Here is a 20,716-nt window from a genome sequence, read left to right on the forward strand (position 1 = left end):
AAAAAGAACAGCCATCCATTTCCTGTATTTCTTTTGTCTTCCAAGAATAAACTGTTAGGAAAGTGCTACAATTACATGATAATTACATGATAACAAACTAAAACAAAACAAACAGGGCCTAACATACAATTCAACTAATCTAGAATAGATTAAAATTAACGTTTTATAAAAATGCTTTTAGTTATTTTTAAATTCAGTAACTAACTCAAGTGCTTGCTGACAGAATGATTCCAAAACTGGATCTCAAAGAGTGTCAGGATATTTTATTAGCAGTTATTAAGGAATAGATTTTCCTTCCTTTGGGTTTTGACTCTTTCAGGCGGTTGGGTTGGATGAAGGATGGATGTACAGTAGGAGGCACCACGTACCTGGAACCAAACAGAGGAAACAGGATGCCAGAGTCTCGTAGTTGGAGCGGAGAAACTGGTACACCTGGACAACAGAATAAAACAATTATTATCAATATGAGACACGACTATTACTATTAGAGGTGTACAGTACATATACAAACAAATCTTTAAAGTGAAGTCACTTTACTGAATCATCATTTGTCGCTGAACGAATCAGTACCTTTAAGCAGTGGAGCTCCTCACAGGTGACTGAGAGCACTGTTATCAGCTCAGCTGTGATTCACAGCACGCTTCTTCCTCAGTAAAATAATATTGAATGACCTCGAAAGCCACAGAAACAATCATAATCTGACAAGTTAGTCATAATTAAGTGGCTGCTGAGCTATTACCCTCATGTGCAGTGCTGGTATAGGCTCTTTTTTTGACTGAACCGAGCTAGCAACAGACTGAACTAAAGACTTAAGTGTGAATCAGCACTGAAAGTTGTGGCTGTATGAACAGTGACTGTGTTTACATGCACACTAATATTCCAAATATGACAATGTTCCAAATTTGATACGGGTCACGTAAATGGTAAATGGTAAATGGACTTGGACTTATATAGCGCTTTTCTAGTCTTCCGACCACTCAAAGCGCTTTACACTACATGTCAGTATTCACCCATTCACACACACATTCATACACTGATGGCAGAGGCTACTAAGGTGCCAACTTTGCCCATCAGGATTTAATCTAAATACTCATTCACACACCGATGGCTATGCCTCCGGGAGCAATTTGGGGTTAAGTGTCTTGCTCAAGGACACATCGACATGTGACCCGGAGCAGCCGGGGATCGAACCACCGACCTTCCGATTGGTGGACAACCTGCTCTACCCTCTGAGCCACAGCCTATTCCATTTGGATATTCTGATTAAGGCCTTATTCGAAATGGAGCATTTTCCGATGAAGACATGTGGGATATGCCGATATTATTCAGGCTTTAGGAGCATTCTTTGGACATGTATACAGCACATTCAGAATATTAATCTCAATAGGGGTTTTTACTGCATTTTGCGACACACGGCCTCTTGGCTGTTTACGGCCAGCTCTGTGCATTGTACACAAACCAACTAGCAACAGTTTGCAGAGATGCATTCCCAAAAAAAGAAGGAGAATCACACCTAGTTTTAAACATTATGAAAGACTTCGATATCAACAGGTTTTTGGAGAAAGAAGGAGGCTGTGTTCCCACGGTCGAATAAGTCTTAAGTTTAATACGTTTTTTTTTTTAAATTTGAGTCACGTTTCTGCAATGTCAGGTTTCTGAGGGAAGCCTGCATACAAGTCTCAGGGCATGCTGGGAAACAAAATACAGAGATGAGATGTAAGTATGAAGGGGAAGAATTTCTACCGACTACAGGAAATATCGTCAGCAGATCTTGCTGTCTGCATGTAGTCACACACATTTTCAAAACACACACAAACACACGCACGCACGCGCGCGTGCGCGCGCACACACACACACACACACACACACACACACACACACACACACACTCTCTCTCAAACACCATATCTTCTAATCTGTCATGTACTAATTCTTGTTTCTATCTTGTGTTTTTATCTGTATTTGTGCAGACGTGTAAAGCACTTTGTAATGCTACATTTCACAAAAGCGATTTGTAGATAAATCTGCCTTGACCCACTTTGTTTTGCTTTTTTCTGTTAACACTGTGCAGGCAGAGGTATGGTGGAGCAGCAGTGTATCGATATCAGGACAAATGCAATGTAATGAAAGCAGCTTGTTGGGTCAAATAGCTCTGGTAACAGGTCTAATTGAATCAGTGTCAGGTTCTCAGTGCAGGTACATCCACCATTGCAAGCAGCAGGCTGGAAATCAATACGTCCTCTCTGCAACCATGGACAGTCTAATTTCATTGAAGGCTTCTCTCTCTCAGTGTGTACATGAGCAGGTTAATGAAGGTCATTGTATAATCCTATTAGAAAATGAGAGTGTGTGCGCAAGAGAGAGTGGACAAGCCTTTGTGTGTACATTAGGATTTTTGTTCCATAATGTTATCTTTCTACAATTCTGAGGAAACGGTAACTACTCTTACAAATGATTCAATCTTTATGTGATGCCTTGTAATAATCAAATATTTATGTTTTTTACTATGTAACAAAACATTTAGCTTAACTTAACCCTTCAGAGTTTACTTTTCTGATCTATGGTCTACTCTACTGGAAAGAACACTGGCACAAAGTTGTAGTCCCTCACAAGAAGTAGTGCATTTTTTGTGTTTATAATGAACAGAAATGACAAGAACAATGTTTTTGCCATTCAACAACAAATTCAAATAAAAAAAAACACATTTGCTGAAATAGCTTAACAGTAAATCAAACTTACTTATCACTCTACAATAAAGAGTGAAAGTATTAATTTTTATGAATCTGTTGCAGTTACTCAATTTGAATCATAACACCTTAGCCGACTATATTCTTAAAGTTAAGATCATGACTTCTGTGCACATTGAATACTTCTCTCAACAAGTAAAGATGCATGTACATGTACCCTGAGTGCAGTCTTGGATTCGGGCCAGGTCAGGTGTGTGGAGGCTCTCGGTCCTCAGGATCGGAGGTGGCCTGACCAACGAGGGGGCAACGAGTTTGGGCCGGTGCTGCTCCTCTTTCGGTGTTGAACTGCAGGAGCTGTAGGAGATGCTGGATGGAGTAGAGAGTAAAGTTTATTTAATGGACAAAAAATAACTATTACTTATTATTCTGTTTTTAAAGTGCTTAACACATAAATTTAAAAAAGTTATTTTGCAACTGATGTCTTCTCACTTTAAGATCTGCGTTACAGTGAGCTGGGGTCGTCTGGGTCTGGATCACATCTGGAGGGGCGAGAGGGCTGGAGGGCAGACAGGAAGGGTTGGTAGGAGGCGATTTGTTGGTCAAGGCCCAGCCCAATTCACTGTAGCTGAGGGTTTGATCATTTAGCAGAGCACTGAATGGGTTGTCATCCATACCCTGAACAAAATACAGCAATGAACAAGACTTTAGCGGTGTTTGTTCACGCTATTGTTTTGTTTTGTAAAACAACTCTTTTTGCCCACATACAGAAAAACAGCAGCTTAAAAGAAGTTAAGATAAACTTTCATAAGTCAGTCTTTAAGTTAAGGCAATGATCCAATTACTAAAATTGTCATATACTGTACATATAAACTGTTTAGTTTATTGATGTACACTCATTATCAATTCAACCTAACCTAAAGATTTCTGCTCAATCTCTCAATTTACCACTTCATGCTCAGCTGTCACCTGGTGCTGCAATACAGATGTTGAAGAAACAAACCAACAACATGGTGAAGTGTCATACAGAAACTTAGAGCATTTAAGTTTTGCAAGCGGTGGTGTGGATGCGGACAAGTGTCAGTGTCAGGTGGTCATACCTGGATGTGGGGGCTGACTTCAATAAACTCCAGCTCGGGCAGCTCTTCGTCTTCAACCTGAGACATCAAGAAACGTACCGTTTCATATTTTATTAAAAAACATAACTGTAAAGTGATCTTTAGTTGTATTAACTGCACTTTGATTCATTTGTTCATAAACCAACAATATCCTGTAATTGTATGTTAAAATGCACATTAGATAATATGACATATTGTAAGTAATTTCAGCTGGTGGCATTGCATATGTGAACATAAAAAGGCCTGGTACTGTTGCCTTGGCTTGCAGAGAAGCTGTTCATTTATTGCCATAGATTTAGTCCCATGTTAACTCAGATATTGTTCAAACAACTGCAGGATTTCCTGAAATGGCTGCATCCATTACAATCAGAGGAAAATATTATTTAAGTAAATTAAATAAAACCTTAACCTTTGGGGAAACGAGGCACTATTTAAGACAGCAAAGTCACATTTTCAATGAGTCTAACTAGATCTTCATTTACTGTAATACATACATAAACTATAGAAGAGCTACCGTGATGATCTGTCAGACTTAGCAGGTGACGGAGGCTTGCCTATTAAATGGTCACATCAAAGTAATTATTCAGAGCAGCATGTTGCAAAGTTGGGTTACAAAAAAGAAAAAGGTCAGAATCTTTTTTTCTAATTTCAAAAGTAGTGGCATATTAATAACTTCACTATCTATGAAGAGTTTCTCTACAACTTGTAAATAAGACAGTTAGGAAACCACAAATGACTAAGCTAGAAGAAGCTAGACTAACAGGATACAGCAAACAAACACATTTCGAAACAGTTTTTGAGTGTTCTTGTAACTGGTTAGTCAACAGGGGGTTTACTGTTGCCTTGTTCAAATGGATTCCGTTATCATTTCATTGTTCTGCCACTATTGTTCACTCTAGTTGCATCTGTGCTTGTAAAAGTACATTTTTTTATTTCATCATTTAACCGCCAACTTCCAATCAATATGCAAATAAATTAAACAATAACCAGAATAACTCTGGTGTTTTGCAGTCATAGACAATAACACTGTAAAATCCCCTTTCCTATATGTTCAGTTTAACCTCTATCCACTCATTAACATAAGAGCGACACAATCTTGTAAACCAATATCCATTAAACAGCCCACTGATTGGCTGTCATCTTATTTATTGGCCAACAACAAGCTGTGACCTTCTGAACAGTGTGACTGTACATTAAGGAGCATTGGATTGGAGCATTGAATTGGAACCCCCCCCCTTCAGCAAGAGGATATGTGTGTTTGATGTGCGTGTTCGTGTGTGTGGATTCCAGTGTGTGTTGAGGATGTGTGGTGGGCCTGCAGCAGTGACAGTATGGCTGGTAAGATAAGAGCTATGGCCAGTGGAGAATAAAAGGTTTACAGCAACATTAAAAGATTGGGTGAGAAAGAGGAAGTGAGAGGGGGAGGGAGAGAAGAGACAAAGAGAGTGCACTCATAGATAAGAAACAATTGAGACATAAAGCTGCAAATCCACCACAAATATCCAAGTAACCCAGTACTGACACTACCGTTTTGTTTGGCTGTACTGCAACCTCAAAGATTTTTGCATACAACAGCAGAAGCTAGCTCTGTGCGTGTGTCGTGTGTGTGTGTGTGTGTGTGTGTGTGTGTGTGTGTGTGTGTGTGTGTGTATGGTGTACCGTCAATAAAGCCGACATGGACTGTTCAAGCATGTTTGCTGGCTTGGGTGAAGAAGTGGTCTCTTCTACCTCTGGCAGGTCAACCATTCCCTCCCCCAGGTAGAGACTCACTGGGCTGACGTGGACACACAGCTAAAGAAAGAAAAAGGAAGTACACGGTACAAATTATTAAGTGTGTATAGATCAAGTATAAAAATATAAATATATATATATACACAGTATACATATATAAAAAACATATTTCAGTACTCTACCATAGTCACATAAACATACTGTATGTCTAAAGGACAGACTGACTCATAGTTAGGAATGAACTCATAACTAACCTGAATCATAAGTATTAAAGCTGAAGTCGGTAACTTTGAGCAAATATAATGGAAAAGTTATTTTTATACTAGAATTACTGCCTCGTGCCTGTATGCCTCCGCCAACCAGTCAAGTTACAGTTTACATCCATGACTGTCCAAATGTCATCACTTTTTCATGTGTGTGAAATTGTCATAATTAGCTTATGAATTCTTGAGTAATGGCCAAAAACCTGCTTTGTGAGGTCACGGTGACCTTTGACCACCAAAATACAATCTGTTCAATCCAAAACCTGAAAATGTTTTTTAAGTAAATTTAAGGTAAATTTTGAATAGATAAAAAATGTGTGATTCATTTGCGATTAAACGCAATTAACTATGAACAACCATGCGATTAAATATCTGAATCGATTGACAGCCCTAATATATAGACATTTGAGGTGTGCTGGTATATCTTTAATATATTTTCAAAGACACCTGACAGCCATTAAAAAACTGGTATTTATCATGACCATGGTAGAAATGTGTGTTTGTGTGTGCGGCTTACTGCTGCACTGGCTGCAGGGTTGCAGGCTGTCCCGTGGCCCTGGCTCTGCAGGACTTTGTGGATGTAGATGTCGATATCAGTATGTGTGTCACACAGGTAGAGCTGAAGCACATCTCCAGTGTAACACTCCAAAGCGCCCACCAGGGTGCGATCAGAGCACAGCTTCTGGAAAGAAGCCCTAGCCTCGGCAGTCCAGCTGCCCTGCAAGAGGAAAACCACAACACTCCTATTCATAAAACTACATGTAACAGATTATTTTGTAACAGCTTGACCATTTTAATTTATTTACAGAAGCAAGACAAAAGTATATGATGAACAGTAACACACTACATACTTTTTGAAAACGATATAGCACCTGACCATTGTTTTGTGCTTTTATTACTTTCTTATGGAACATTTAAAGATAAATAATCATGAAGCCGGTTCGTGGGAAACACTGATGGTGAGTATTACAAATAACCTTTCAAGTCAAAGGCAATATATACGAAGACAATCAGTCTCATAACAAGGCAGGATGAATTACTGTCTGTAGTATTAATACAGGAAGAATGCCAGATACAGATGAATACCATGGCTTTTGCAAGAGAGCTCACATTTGCCAGGCAGGTAACTGTGAATATATTATTAAATATGCTATCAGACTCACAGTGGTGGGTTTAATTCCAGCGAGTGATGACGGAACTGCTTGCGCCGGAAGAACGGAATAACATGACCTGAGGAAACAGAGATGAACAGTCGAGACCACAGCAAAACACAGACACCAATCAGCTGAGTAAAGTAGCAGTAGTGGTAGAACCTTGTTGGATTGTTTAACTGCTCAAATATTTGAGATGCCCTTACTTGAGGAACTTGAGGTTGGCCCGCTGTACCACAAGCATATCGCCAAAGTCAACAAAATACACCTCGACCTGAGTGGGGCTGATGATCTGATGGATCACAACCCGGTAGAACCATATTCCTTTGGGTGACAAGCAGCAGACTTGACCCCGTCGGACATATTGCTCAGGGAGGCAGTAACGCTCTGATACCTCAGGACAGGTGTAACATCGTCTAGAGGCGATAGAGGAAGAGAGAAAAAGGTGTTAGCGTCTTTTCACTTACTGTCTAAAAGGGAGTCTGTCTGTCTTCGGGGAATACATTTCAAAGATGTCCACAATTAATAAATGTTTTACACTTTATTTATTATTCTTATCTCATGTTGGTCAAGCTAAATGACTAAGTTTATTTTGGTTCACGTAATGATGAACCCCACATAGAAAATATACAGATTAGGGATGTCAAAGTTAACGCGATTTTTAATTAACCTCTTAAAAATTTGACGGGCCGCTGTCTGGCGCGGCTGCTATTTGATCTTTTGGAGGTTGTAGCGGGCTCACTCTAGGTGGTGAAGATACTCGCATCATATGAAACTAGAAAACCAACCATGTCACACTAGCTTGTCGCGAATGAGGTTAAATAACGCTTCAAACTTGTGCTAAAGTTTGGCGAGGAAAAACTGGCATGGCCATTTTCAAAGGGGTCGCTTAACCTCTGACCTCAAGATATGTGAATGAAAGGGTTCTGTGGGTACCCACGAGTCTCCCCTTTACAGACATGCCCACTTTATGATAATCACATGCAGTTTGGGGCAAGTCATATTCAAGTCAGCACACTGACACACTGACAGCTGTTGTTGCCTGTTGGCCTTGAGTTTCCATGTTATGATTTGAGCATATTTTTTTATGCTAGCGATATGGTTCGACATAGAGTGAGAGTGTGCCAGGAATGATGCAAAGGTAAATATAGAAAGACATTATGCATTATGTTACTGATTATACTGCAATTCCAAAGGGGATCCCTAATATTACAATAGGCACAGGAAGTATTGGTACATCATTTTTTGACTAAGCTGCCAGTAACATATCCACCACCTCATCTCAAACATCATGTCCTCCATAGCTTCGGCCTCCTCAGTCTCGCTGAAGTGGATGTAGAAATGTCCAGGTGACTCCACCTGTTCCACCAGGACGCCTGCCAGCTCTCGAGCACCGTGACGTGTCGGCGGCTTGAGACGCTGACTCTGCAGGGCGTCCAGGGGCACCGCAGGGCTGCAATGCACCTGAATGGCAGGGTACATCCAAGATATCTACAGGACGACACGTAAAAAGCAAAGTGAGAGTTGTGAGCGGTACACAGTGGTGTAACTGTATGTTCAGTATTATTCTACAGCACATTTAATAAGTAATAACAGGTTTTGTACTGGCATCACACCATGTGATGCTTCGATTACTTGACTAAATCTTTATCTAGGTCTTTCTCTTACTAAAGATTTTTCTTAGAGCCTCGTAACGTAAAACAACATGATGAAAAAGTTATTGCCTACCATTTCTTGGGTCTTGCAATTGTTTGTGGTCTCTAGCTCCTCATTCTCATCATCTGCTGTGATATTATCGTTGTCTCCTTCCAGCTTGCCTTCCCAAGGAGACTCTCCACAGTTGAAATAGTGGCTCAGCTTCTGACTGTCACCAAAACTCTCGGTCACCTTTGAGTCTACAAAATAAAGAGAAATACATTTCCTGCTTAGTTGAAAGCCATTGTTCCACAAGAATGCATTGTCAAATGATGTCTAAGACACCACCATTTGTTACAATAGCTCATTGATTAGAAAAGTATTGATTGCAGAAACAAACAAACTGGTGTCCTAGTGAGACACTGGTAGCGGATAAATGATTTAAGGAGGAAAAAGGGGTGGATATAAACCAATCTTAAGACTGGCATTGGAGCACATACACACCTGTTTGTGTATCGTCACTGTCCTGTATGTCCATGACTATCCAGTGTTGTCCATTGTCACCCAGTACAGGTTTCAGGTGGAAGGTGTCACTCATGGCACTGACAAGTTCGGTGACACTGACAAAGCCGCTCTGTAGCAGCGGAAAGTCCTCACCAAAAAGCCTCTGAGGAGCAAAAAACATCTTTCATTTTTCACCTCACTCAGGATGACCCTGTCTGTCTTTTGTTGTCTGTATTGTTTGTTTGTTTTTTTTGTTATAAAACAATTAACTGAAGAACTGAAGAATAGCTTAGTCGCTTGCTCGCTTCCTAATCACTATTAGGGGCAGGTAGGTTAAATGTGAGTGAGTGACTTTCTAGATCAGTAATGTGCTGAAAAAAGCAAGAAACAAAAGCAAAACAGCGAAGCCAATGCTTTTTATTTTGCTGGATGTGGAATGACTGAAGCCAGTACCTCAAATGAATGAGTTCTTAAACTCCCTACCCCATGACTAAGTAAGGGATAATGTGCAGCGAGCCAGTCATTGTTGTGAAATAAACCTCCGACAGGGCGATGCAGCACCCTGAAAGGGTTTATTTCACAACAATGACTGGCTAGCTGTACATTATCCCGCTTATTACACGGCTACTTTACTTAAGCAATCAATAATTTGACACAAAAATGGTCCGCCAGACTCTTGACATCAGAACTGCGCCCATATCATTGGTCTGCTATACATAGCAACGGTCTGCTATAAAGAAATAACAGACCTTAGAACGCTGTGATTGACCAATCAGAATTGAGTATTCAACAAAGCCGTGTAATAATTTGTCTTAAAACTGTCATGTGGCACTATGAAGGTGAACAGGGAACTGCATGTTTTGTTTACCTTGTACTCATCAGGCAGATCGTGCACAGATAATCCACCACTGGTCTGACCTACAACCTGCAGAGAGTCATGAACATATGAATTACAAGACTTGTATAACCATGGTCCTGGTTACGTTCTGCACCAAAATAATTCTTGCCATGAAAAGCAAAGCATGATAGAGGCTTGTAGTCACTAGAGACACTAAAACATCTGGTTATAATCTCGCAGGAAGTCTGACCTTTCGTAGCTTGTCCTTCAGCTCCTGACTGATGGTGCCAGCGACTCCATTCTCCAGGATTCGCTGGCGAAGCTCCTCCTCCAGCTGAAGTAGAATTTAAGTAGAAATATAATTTTACTTCAAATAAATAATTGTACACAAATATTTTTATCCACAACTCCTAATTCAATGATATTGTATTTGTCTTGCTCTAAGCAACAAGATGCAGATGCAGGTGTAGGTACTACGCTTTCTTACCTTGATGACACGTTTCTGGAAGAGCCCACCTTCCTCACAGAGCTCTGGGTCTGCTTCCTGGTTCTCCTCAACCATCTGTGGCTTGTTACTGACAGTTATTGACTCTTTATGAACAGGGCCCAAGGTAGTCTTAGTAACAGGCTGGTCCAGAGGACTCTGCTTCACTGGAACTTTAATTGGAGTAAAACACAAAAGGTATTTAAAAAAAATTAAACTACTGCAAAAAATAACAAAATATGAGGAGCCCCTCCTCAGTGTTTTTCTGTGCAAAACTTTGAACAGTCAGTTAGTTTTGGATTATGTCGTGATAACTCCGTTAACATTTAGCCAATCCATGTATTTTGGGAGGATTTGAAGCTATCCAATCTCAAAAAAAGTCTAAATGCAACCAAAAGACACTGGATATGAATTGCTTTTAGGGACACATTCTAGCAAAATGTTCACAATGTGTGAATGCATCACCTGGGAGTGTTACTGGAGTTTGAGTTCTGGTGTCTGGCCCTTTGGAGGCTGATGTGTCAGTTGCAGGCGATTGTGACTTTATGGGTCCAGTCCTCCTTGGTGAGCTGGTAGGCATGAGCAGCAGCCTGGGCAGCATATGTTCCCTCAGGGTCAGAACTGAGCCCAGTCTGCCCTGCTGGATAAGGATCAGGTCCGCCAATGCCTCCAACATCTCTCCGGTGGAATAGAAGCCGTAGTTGTGGACACGAAGCTGTTGGCCGAAGCAGCGCAGGAAGCTGGCCTCCAGGTCAGACAACCTAAGTGGACCCTGGGAGAGCGACCGCATCCTTACTTGAAACATTTTGCAGCAACAGAGCTACATGACAGCTTAGACATCATGAGGCTAGAAAAAGCTAAATTTCACAGGGCATCTTCATGTCATACCTGGGAGAGCAGTATGCGAAGCTGTGCCCTCAGCTGGGCAGGGACAGCCAAAGGAGCAGGACCTCTTCTGGGAAGGACCACAGCGGGGGTGGGCTGGTGAAAGTAGCGGGGCGAGAAGTAGCTGACACCTCCTCCCCACTTGAACTTCTTGTTGGTCTTAGGAGTGCGCTGCTTAGCTACTAGCTCCTCGATGTTTCGGGTGGAATCGTCGCCAACAGCTGTGATGGCGGACATATAAAAGGTAACAGCATGAATTATAAGAACTTGTTCAGGTGGTGTTTGATACGCAGATGTAACAGTGATCAAATACATGCTTAAATAAAAAAAGGATGCTACCCTTTAAACATGTGCTGCCATCTACCCTGAAGATAATCGACACCACATCAGGCATCTCCTTCACCATATCCATGATGTGTCTGAAGCCTAGGAGTTTCAGGGGCATGGGATGCCCCAACATGGCGACATAGTCTCGCCTGAGCTGATCGGGGTCCAAGCCCATCTTAGCTGATATGAGCAAGGAACGAACATCCTTCTTCAGCTTTGCTAAAACGTCTTCCTGGTTCATCTTGCCTGCTGACATCTGGAGAACACAGAAAGAGGACATATGGAACAAAACATACTGCACATCCTGAACCAAAGCAGGTGGTTGGAAGTACACCAGAGAAGAGTACACAATGCTGAAATAAAGATACAAATGCTGGAGTATTAATTGCTTTGAATCTGCCAAAATATTTTGAATTACCATTTTTTTTTTCATTTTGTTTTTCCTTTATTTGGTTTTACTCAGACATTTACATTAACATACTTAATTAGATACAAATATGAAGTGAACCAACTTTTCCACTTTTTACAATGAAATTATAGAACACACAAATAGAACATTGGGTGCTTTTCATGTGAAATATACTTTTTCCACTCCTTCCAAATTTCCTCAAATTTAGTTTCTTGAAGCCTCATTGAGAAAGTAATTCTTTCCATTACATATATTTCATAAATTACATCATACCAGTTCTCTAGTGATGGGGTATCTGGTTTAAGCCATGTCTTATTAATTGCTTTTCTAGGAGTTACACTCAATATTCTAAATAAGTATTTTGTTTTAAAGGTCCCATATTATGCTCATATTCAGGTTCATACTTGCATTTTGTGTTTCTAGCAGAACATGTTTACAACACATTATTTTCATCATACTGTCTGCCTGAATATACCTGCATTTACCCTCTGTCTGAAACGCTCCATTTTTAGTGCATTTCAACAGAATTGCGTTGCTAGGCAACATTTTGGGTCCATGTTTACTTCCTGTCAGCTGATGACATTCACATACACTGCTACAGGAAATAAACTGGGACACATTTAGAATATTTACATTTAAAACCGTGAAATGGTCTAAATATTGTAGATTTGTGACATCACAAATGGACAGAAATCCTAACGGCTTGTTTCAGAGACACAATTTCTGAATACGGGCTGTGTGTGTATTTCTCCGTATATTGAGCGTTTTGATACTTTCACAGTATTTATATAGCACTTGAACCTGCTTTATGATATGAAAGACATGAACATTTCACTTTTTACAATATGGGACCTTTGATATTTGTAGATGTTAGAAGGTAGAAGACCAAACAGGAGTTTGTCCCACTTAAAAACTATGTTTGTACCAAAATATAGTAACTAATTCTGTATAAATCTTACGCCAAAAAGAATGTACCTTTGGACAGGCCCAAAACAGGTGATAGTGTTTTTTTACACAAGGTCATATGGTCAAATTTTGCACTTGGATTCATCTAAAAAACAAAAGATAAAAATGTGACAGGAGGTCATGTCGTCATGTTGAGGTCATGTCGGCCATCCTTAATCATTACCTTACACTTGTAACATTACAGTAGCAACATGCTACTTTGCTCGTTACAGGTCCTATAAACCTGCATGAGGTGACATTAACACACCTACACCATAAACACGGCTACTAGCCAGCTAGTTAAGCTCCCTTTGCTCTGCACAGACACATAACCAGAGAGCATCTCCACTCACAGAGCACCTCTGCTTTCACAACAGCTTCTTCACAGCTACAATAAGACTGGTGGCAATAAAGGACATTAAAGAGGGACACAAATCCCCCAAACCTCACCTCCATACCATTATTGACACACAGTACACCTGAACTGAATGGACTGTAATGCTGTGCAATATGCTGCCTTTCACTGTGTAATTCACTGAAATATATTAATTATTTATTTTTTTAAATATTTTTTGAGAGTTACAAGTTCTTTTAACATGGTCATGGAGCATATATACATATATATACTGTATATTTATATTGTATATATAGAGGGTAGTTTATTTATTGACTACACTGAGGGTGTTTTATATTTTAAAAATGTATTTATTTATTGTGTTAAGTTGAATGTGATACTTATTTTGTACTGTAATTACCTTGTGCCTGTTCTACCTTTTTTTCTTTTCTTAAAGCTGACTCGGTGTAAACTGCTCACAATTCCAATGTACTTAGTTAAAGGTGCAAATGGAAAATACAACTCTTGAATCGTGAAACTTGAATAACCGCAGAATGCACATGACTCAACTAGCTAGCTACTTGCTAAATTAGCTAACGTTAGCCTCCAACTGGCAGGACAGAAAACCTTAAATGAATTAGCTAATTAGTAATATCTCTAAATACAAACATGGACCAGATGTCTCAAATTGTTCCAAAAGTATTGTGGACACGTTAACTTACCTCAAGTCTTCTAGTTATATATATGCCGCATCCTCCCACGATACTGGACCTCTGGTTTCTGTTGCTAACCGACCTGTTGCTAACCGACCGTAGTCGTTAGCAACGTCGTTAGCAGCGCGAGGGGTAACGGTAAAAACAGCAGGAACAAAAAGGACCCTGAGAACACACTGTAATAAACCAGAGAACTGTCAAGCATGTTCTTATAGAGGGCAGCAAAGATGACAAAGAAAGAAGGGGATTGCTATCAGGAGTAGATGATGGAGATATTACCATCTGCTAGGAAAGACATCTAAGAAAGTACACAATATTCTAATTAATTACTTAAGGGCAACAGGAATAATGGAGAGAATTGAATTATTATTGTTATTATTATTAATAATTATTCATTTTATTTTATTTTATTTTTTATTTTTTATTTTTTTTTTCCCCTGCCAAAATCTACTGCTTTTAAAAAAAAAAAAAAAAAATTAATTTATTTAAAAAAAAATTCTGTCAATCTACTGCTTTTTTTTTATTTTTTTCTTAATTTTTTATTATTATTATTATTATTATTTTCCTGCCAATCTACTGCTCCACACTGCAGCAACTAAAATGTTACTGCTCTGTTTCAACTGGAGAAGCAGCAGCAGCGTCCTCTAATGTTTGTAAAGGGAGGTGAAAAAGCTTACAGCACCTGGTGTTATTTTGGGGAAACTTATTTGTTGGGGGCTGGTTTTATTTTGTTTAAATTACTGTTTTGTGGGTGCATGGTTTATTTTCTAGTTGTATCAAAATAATATATATATGTATAATATATGTATATATATGTATAATATTTATATTATACATATATATATTATAAATATTTATAATATATATATGTATAATATATATATATATATATATATATATACATATATATATATATATGTATATATATATATATATATATATATATTTATAAGTCCTCACCAAGGAGGACTGGACCCATAAAGTCACAATCGCCTGTAACTGACACACCAGCCTCCAAAGGGCCAGACACCAGAACTCAAACACCAGTAACACCCCCAGGTGATGCATTCACACTTTGTGAATATTTTGCCAGAATGTGTCCCTAAAAGCAATTCATATCCAGTGTCTTTTGGTTGCATTTAGGCTTTTTGTATATATAATAAACAAATATATATATATTTGTTTATTTATGTATTGATGATGAAAGACAAAATAAACCCACCCCTGATCGCATAAGCTTTTTCACTTCTCTACAAACAGCATTGGGATTGAAAAATGATACACCGATATATAAGTGGGGTTGCATTTACAGTACGTATGTGTAGGGCTATATCTTTAACATTATTTGTATGTGCACTGCAAATAAGTAAAATAAATGACTGGATATGGTTAAATGTGGTTGATTCCACAGAGCACCCGGTGTCCAAATATCAGGACAATGTTCCTTACTTTCAGTAGTCACGTTTATTTAAAAAAAAATAAAAAGTATAATTTATTCACTTTGATTCAAGTGCTATATTTACTCACACATTTGGCCCTGGACCTCTGACCACCGACCAGAAACTTGGCCCCCCGGTTCAAACAAGGCACTGATGATCAGAGCCCTTATAGGCACTGGCCCCTTTTCCTGGGTTTGTAGACTTAGTACTTCCACAGCAGAAGAACATCTGCGGGCCATTGAATTAATTTTCAGTTTAATTAAGGATCTATTAGGGAGGATACTGTGTGTCTTTTCTTGTAAAAACAGAGAAACAACTACATCAGCTCTTTGGAAAGGAGAGGTCTGAGTCTGCACATTCCCGATGAGGACACACTGTGACTCCCTGAGCTCCGCTGAAATGGACCCAGTGATACAAAGATTAAGCGGTATAAATGCTTTAATGCAATTAATGTGCATGTTTTATGTTTTAATGTATATGACTCAAGTAGCATGTTCTATGATTTAATGGCATAAAATCAAACTTTACCCTACAGGACACTCACTGGCACACGCCTCCACCAACTTTACAAAGCAAAGATATCAGTGATTTTATTGGGCCATGTATAGTATGTACAGTAGATATGCTGGAACATGTGGGGATGCATAGGATTATTGTTTGATATCTATGTGATAGAATCAAAGGCTCCCAAGCTGTAACACTTGCTATTTACCGTTGTTAAAGCTTTTGGTTAAAAATGAGCAGAGAATAATGCTAATAAACAGAATATAGCTGAAATAAACTCATCCAGCAATCCCTGCATGTTTTTATTTTTATCTCTGATAAGGCCATTCTGAATCTGGAAAAAAAAGAGGCAGAGATTTACTTGCAGATCAAGAGATGACATGAGAACTTATCATTATTAGCGTATCTTGATGTTTTTCCACATTATCTTAACCTTTTCTTTTAGTTTGCTGCTTTGACAACTTATAGCCTACTGACAGAGATGGTGGAAAATGGCACTCCCACTGCTGTCCTACTCCCACATCTAAACAGTCAGCCTAATTTACCATCCATGTATTCTGTCTTATTACCGCAGTAGATGACAGCACCACTGACTCCAGTTACAGACCTCCAGCCAGAGGAAGCAGTAAAAGTCACAACGTTTCTCCTTCCTCTCTGCTTTCACCCAAAAAAGACAACCATCCATTCACCCATCGAGCAGAAACATCCCAACAGCCATCACTCCTATGCACCAGAGCCTCCTGCCAGTATGGAAAGGTCCTCCGATGTCAACCCTGGTCTCCCGCAGAGATCCAGAATGACGCCCAGGAAGGAGAGGGAGAGCGGAGCCTCTGCACTTCCCAGAAGTCACAGACAAAGGCCATCGAAGGCAGGCCGGGTCCCTGAGGCATCATCAGTGAGGAAAGAGAGGCTGCAGAAGGAGAAGCCAGAGACACATGAGTTGAAGGTGGAGCAGGAGACAGAAGTGAAGGTGAGATCCACGGTGGTGGACATAGACAGCGTGAGAGAGGATGAGGTCAAGGAGGAGAACCTGGGGCTCCTGGAGGCAGCGGAGCAGGAGGACGGTAAGTCAAAGCCTGGTACATTGTATGTGCAGCGAGGGAAATGCTTTTATTTCTGTTGTGTTTTTTTTTTTTTTTTTTCCAGTTCCTGACCTGAAATTACAGATAATAAAATAAATAGTAATGTAAATTCAAGAATGTGATGATACAGATAATGTCAATTTGCAGCATTTTTCTTGGTATTGACAATCATAACTCAAAAAAACTAAAAAAATTATACTGAATCTGAGTATCTTGGTGGGATTTCTTCATACTAAGTACTATAGATCTCTGCAGGTCTGAAGCGCAGGAACCTGGGAGTGTTTGAGTGGCTGCTGATGGTCTTCGTCTTGGCTCTGGTTCTCCTCTTCCTCCCTCTTTCCATCTGGTTCTGTGTCAAAGTACGAACTACACCACAGACCGAACAGAAACCAAACACTGGACAATAATGTACCTTTAATTATTATTGGGGATTTTTAGCATGAAAATGGGCTATTTTAGATAGTGAGCATTTTCACCTCATAGCAATTGTTCAATTTCTAATAGAGTTCACAGCCAAAACAACAAAAATGTGTCAATGTCATTCATCATGACATTCATCCATTACTGTCCTGCATTCATATGGACTGACTGTTATCTGTCACTTTGATTGACAGGTAGTGAGGGAGCATGAGAGAGCTGTGATCTTCAGACTGGGTCACCTACTGCGTGGAAGACCCAGAGGACCAGGTTGTCACCAATTACTGTGTTTCAGTGTTTGAATTACTGTTGGGTTAAGTTGGCTAGTGAACACAGCTGAATCATGTCAAATTTGGACACCCCACAAGTACTTCAAATGTTTTAGTCATCTGCATGTTTTCTGTCATCCAAAACATCATAGGAAAATTATTAAAAAAATAAAATAATTGAAGGAACAGTGTGTGATCTATTAGCAGAAATATAATATAATATTCATAACTAAGTTTTCATTAGTGTATAATCACCTGAAACTAAGAATTGTTGTGTTTTTGTTAGCTTAGAATGAGCCTTTCATATCTACATAGGGAGCGGGTACTCTTCACAGAGTCCGCAGTGTTTCTACAGTAGCCCAGAACGGACAAACCAAACACTGGCTCTAGAGAGAGCCTTTCATGTTTTTACGTTACCTGAAGGCCACCGTAGTTCTCCGACACGCTTGTGAAACTGCGGTAACGTGAGCAGCAGAGTGCAAAACCATGGTTCCGCCAGCCGCTTCCGTTGCTCCTAAAGTAGTGTTATTATGGTGAGGATGGCCTCTGAGCAAGGGGAACGGCGTTACCACGGTTTTGCACTTGGTGGCTCATGTTACCGCAGTCTTACAAGAAGGAGGAGTGAGCAGAGGGGTACTTAGTTGGTTGCAATCTGCAACCACACCACTAGATGCCGCCAAATCCTACACACTGTACCTTTAATGTTAGAAATCTGTCCTTAGATCAAACCCTTCTCCCTTCTCTCTCCAGGCCTTCTTTTCTACCTCCCACTCCTGGATGTGTGTCACAAGGTCGACATCCGTCTGACAATGCTGAAGGTTCCTCCTCACACGGTACAGAACAATGAACAAAAACACAACTGACATATTCATATTTACCTCCATTGGTAAAAATGATGGATAATGAAGTAGCTGTTTACTGCAGTCTTCCATAGTCCATAAAGAGATCAGACGTATTTGTCACTGGCTGGAAAACCTCAGCAACTACTTTCACTAAAGTATCTTCACAGAAGTTTTCATTAAAGTGAGATTCCATCTTTGTTTCTCAACCTTTTAGGATGGTGAGTAAAATAACTAATTAACCAGACAGTGACAAAGGTTTAACTGCATTAGACTGCTGACTTCTCATACGTGTGTCCCCAGGTGGTGACAAGGGACTTGGTGAGGCCGGAGCTGAGTGCAGTGTGTTATTACCAGATAGAGAACGTGGCACTGTGCAGCGCGGCTCTGTCTAGTCTGACCACGGTGCTGCAGACTCTGGTCCAGGCGGCGGTCAGAGACATTCTCGCTCAATACACACTCAGCCACATCCTGCTGCACAGGAGGAGGATGGGACAGCAGATACAAGCAGCTGTTGACTCTGTTGCTTGCCGCTGGGGCATCAGGGTGGAGAGAGCAGACATGTAAGACTGAAGATAACAAACAAAGATAATTTATTGTAATTAACCTCAGTTAGTGTGTTTCATTCACAAAGCACATTACATCCTGTGGCAGAAATGCATTCTGGTCTACCGTTGGGTGTAGAGTCTGGTAGTGATGACCCTCTTGCAAGGCCTGGCATCAAAACCTGATATTAACAGCTGATGATGCTTTAAATGGCTAAACCAGAATCAAGATGATTTTTCAAGAAACATGTCAGCCCAAAAGAAAAAGAGGTTGCTTTGTACAATACGATGGCAGTGCTCCTGAAAAACTGCATCACTTTCTGAGTGCAAAGTATTTTTTCTCTGAAAGCTTTGATTTTTTTTTCCAGGTAAGCAGCAGAGAGGAATGTAGAGATTTGTAGTGTACTGTGATCTTCCTGCTGACCAGGCTTGTGTTTGATTTTCTGTCAGAGACGAGCTCAGTTTTCCTGTGGAGTTACAGCAGAGTTTGGCTGCTGAGGCCGAGGCCAAGAGACAACACCAGGTCAGAGTGAGTAACTATACCAGATTTTTAGAATCTAATGTTTTTTGTTTTATATCTTAATGTTTGTATTTGAATTGTAAGTGTTTATGGTTCATCAATTTTCAGTTTATTTGTCAAATATGGCATTTAACTAAGAACTTTATTATTATCAGCATTATTTGTAAAACCTTTGGAAAGCCAGTGGCTCAACAAACCATGATTTCCTTTTCCATTTCAAACCATTTTGCTATGTTTTTTCAGCCCAGAGCACAGCCTTGGTTTAGCTCTGCCAGTGAGATCATTTCTGCATTCTCAGCAGTGTTTGTAAAGCAAACGTGTTTCCAACAGCAGTCCTTCTCTCCTCCAGGTAAAAGCAGCAGAAGGGGAGAGAGACACCTGGGAGGGGTTCAGGGCTTCCCTCCGTCTCCTCCATCCCGCTCTGGTCCTTCCTCTCCCTCCAGATCTCCTCAGCTTGACCCCTGACCTCTCATCCCTACCACTCCCTCCTCCCCCTGCCTTCGAAGGAGAGGGAGGGACGACAGAGAGGGAACCAGATAAAGACTCGCCAATGATGTGACAGAACATTAAGACATGAAAGCTTTTTATTGTTGAAATGTTCTAAATTATTATTGAACACCTAACAGAAGCGAGTGTGAGACAGTGATTCTCAGTTTATGGTAGAGTTTCAGGAGATTTTTATCATGTTTAAGAAAGTAATAATGAAGCCAAATGAATGCTTATTCAAGTACAAATTAGATATGAGTTAATAATGAATATTTTCCTCCAGAGAGCTTTGGAATTTAAGTGGTTTACGCTGGTGAACAAGCTGGTGACAATTTCCATGTCTTGATAATAAAGGTCCAGAGAATTCAAACTTTTTCAAATGTAATGCCTGCAGAAACTTAATTTTTTGGAAGGAAACAAAAACTGATTTGCCTTTACTTGGAGTCAGACATATCACAAGGTTAAACAAAAAACACAGCAAGCCATTACGTAAATGATGACTTCACTATAGTCATCCTCATAAAACAGGCAAGCAGTCTGCATATTGGACATCCTCCTGATACTTGGATGGTAGCGCTGGTGAATGATGCTTCT

At 40.0% G+C, this 20,716-nt stretch overlaps 2 protein-coding genes across 5 annotated transcripts; one reads left to right on the forward strand and one right to left on the reverse strand.

The window, feature by feature from the left end:
• Positions 1–2,599: 2,599 nt before the first annotated feature.
• tdrd5 (tudor domain containing 5) lies at positions 2,600–14,219 on the reverse strand. Of its 3 annotated transcripts, none has more exons than XM_037771125.1 (17): positions 14,031–14,201; positions 11,633–11,876; positions 11,297–11,514; positions 10,874–11,180; positions 10,412–10,581; positions 10,175–10,258; positions 9,955–10,011; positions 9,087–9,249; positions 8,676–8,842; positions 8,224–8,438; positions 7,154–7,363; positions 6,960–7,026; positions 6,314–6,514; positions 5,462–5,593; positions 3,785–3,841; positions 3,177–3,362; positions 2,600–3,053 (listed from the first exon to the last, which is right to left on the reverse strand). In XM_037771125.1, exons 2-17 carry the CDS (start codon positions 11,874–11,876, stop codon positions 2,934–2,936), a joined length of 2,598 nt encoding a protein of 865 aa, XP_037627053.1. In that variant the 5' UTR covers positions 14,031–14,201; the 3' UTR covers positions 2,600–2,933. The 3 variants fall into 3 exon arrangements, 2 of the variants coding, with proteins under 2 accessions (XP_037627053.1, XP_037627054.1); XM_037771126.1 differs by having other exon boundaries at positions 2,912–3,053; positions 3,177–3,243; positions 14,031–14,219; XR_005207075.1 differs by having other exon boundaries at positions 3,041–3,053; positions 3,177–3,312; positions 14,031–14,219.
• Positions 14,220–16,139: 1,920 nt separating this feature from the next.
• nphs2 (NPHS2 stomatin family member, podocin) lies at positions 16,140–20,662 on the forward strand. Of its 2 annotated transcripts, none has more exons than XM_037768852.1 (7): positions 16,140–17,028; positions 17,302–17,405; positions 17,661–17,733; positions 18,483–18,565; positions 18,875–19,134; positions 19,567–19,645; positions 19,986–20,662. In XM_037768852.1, the coding sequence occupies exons 1-7, from the start codon at positions 16,542–16,544 to the stop codon at positions 20,193–20,195; spliced, it is 1,296 nt and encodes a 431-aa protein (XP_037624780.1). In that variant the 5' UTR covers positions 16,140–16,541; the 3' UTR covers positions 20,196–20,662. The 2 variants fall into 2 exon arrangements, with proteins under 2 accessions (XP_037624780.1, XP_037624781.1); XM_037768853.1 differs by having other exon boundaries at positions 19,567–19,639.
• The last annotated feature ends 54 nt before the right edge of the window (positions 20,663–20,716 follow it).

The sequence above is a fragment of the Sebastes umbrosus genome, chromosome 5, assembly GCF_015220745.1.
Source record: "Sebastes umbrosus isolate fSebUmb1 chromosome 5, fSebUmb1.pri, whole genome shotgun sequence".
In the NCBI taxonomy this organism is placed as follows: Eukaryota; Metazoa; Chordata; class Actinopteri; order Perciformes; family Sebastidae; genus Sebastes; species Sebastes umbrosus.

Coding starts and splice junctions, on each gene's coding strand:
- tdrd5 (XM_037771125.1), bottom strand. CDS start 11,876: ATGTCAGCAGGCAAGATGAACCAGGAAGACGTTTTAGCAAAGCTGAAG. Junction 7,364..8,223: donor GACATGATGTTTGAGATGAG/GTGGTGGATATG, acceptor TATCGCCTCTAG/ACGATGTTACACCTGTCCTG. Junction 5,594..6,313: donor ACCCTGCAGCCAGTGCAGCA/GTAAGCCGCACA, acceptor TTCTTTCTTTAG/CTGTGTGTCCACGTCAGCCC.
- nphs2 (XM_037768852.1), top strand. CDS start 16,542: ATGACAGCACCACTGACTCCAGTTACAGACCTCCAGCCAGAGGAAGCA. Junction 18,566..18,874: donor TGAAGGTTCCTCCTCACACG/GTACAGAACAAT, acceptor GTGTGTCCCCAG/GTGGTGACAAGGGACTTGGT. Junction 19,646..19,985: donor AGAGACAACACCAGGTCAGA/GTGAGTAACTAT, acceptor TCTCTCCTCCAG/GTAAAAGCAGCAGAAGGGGA.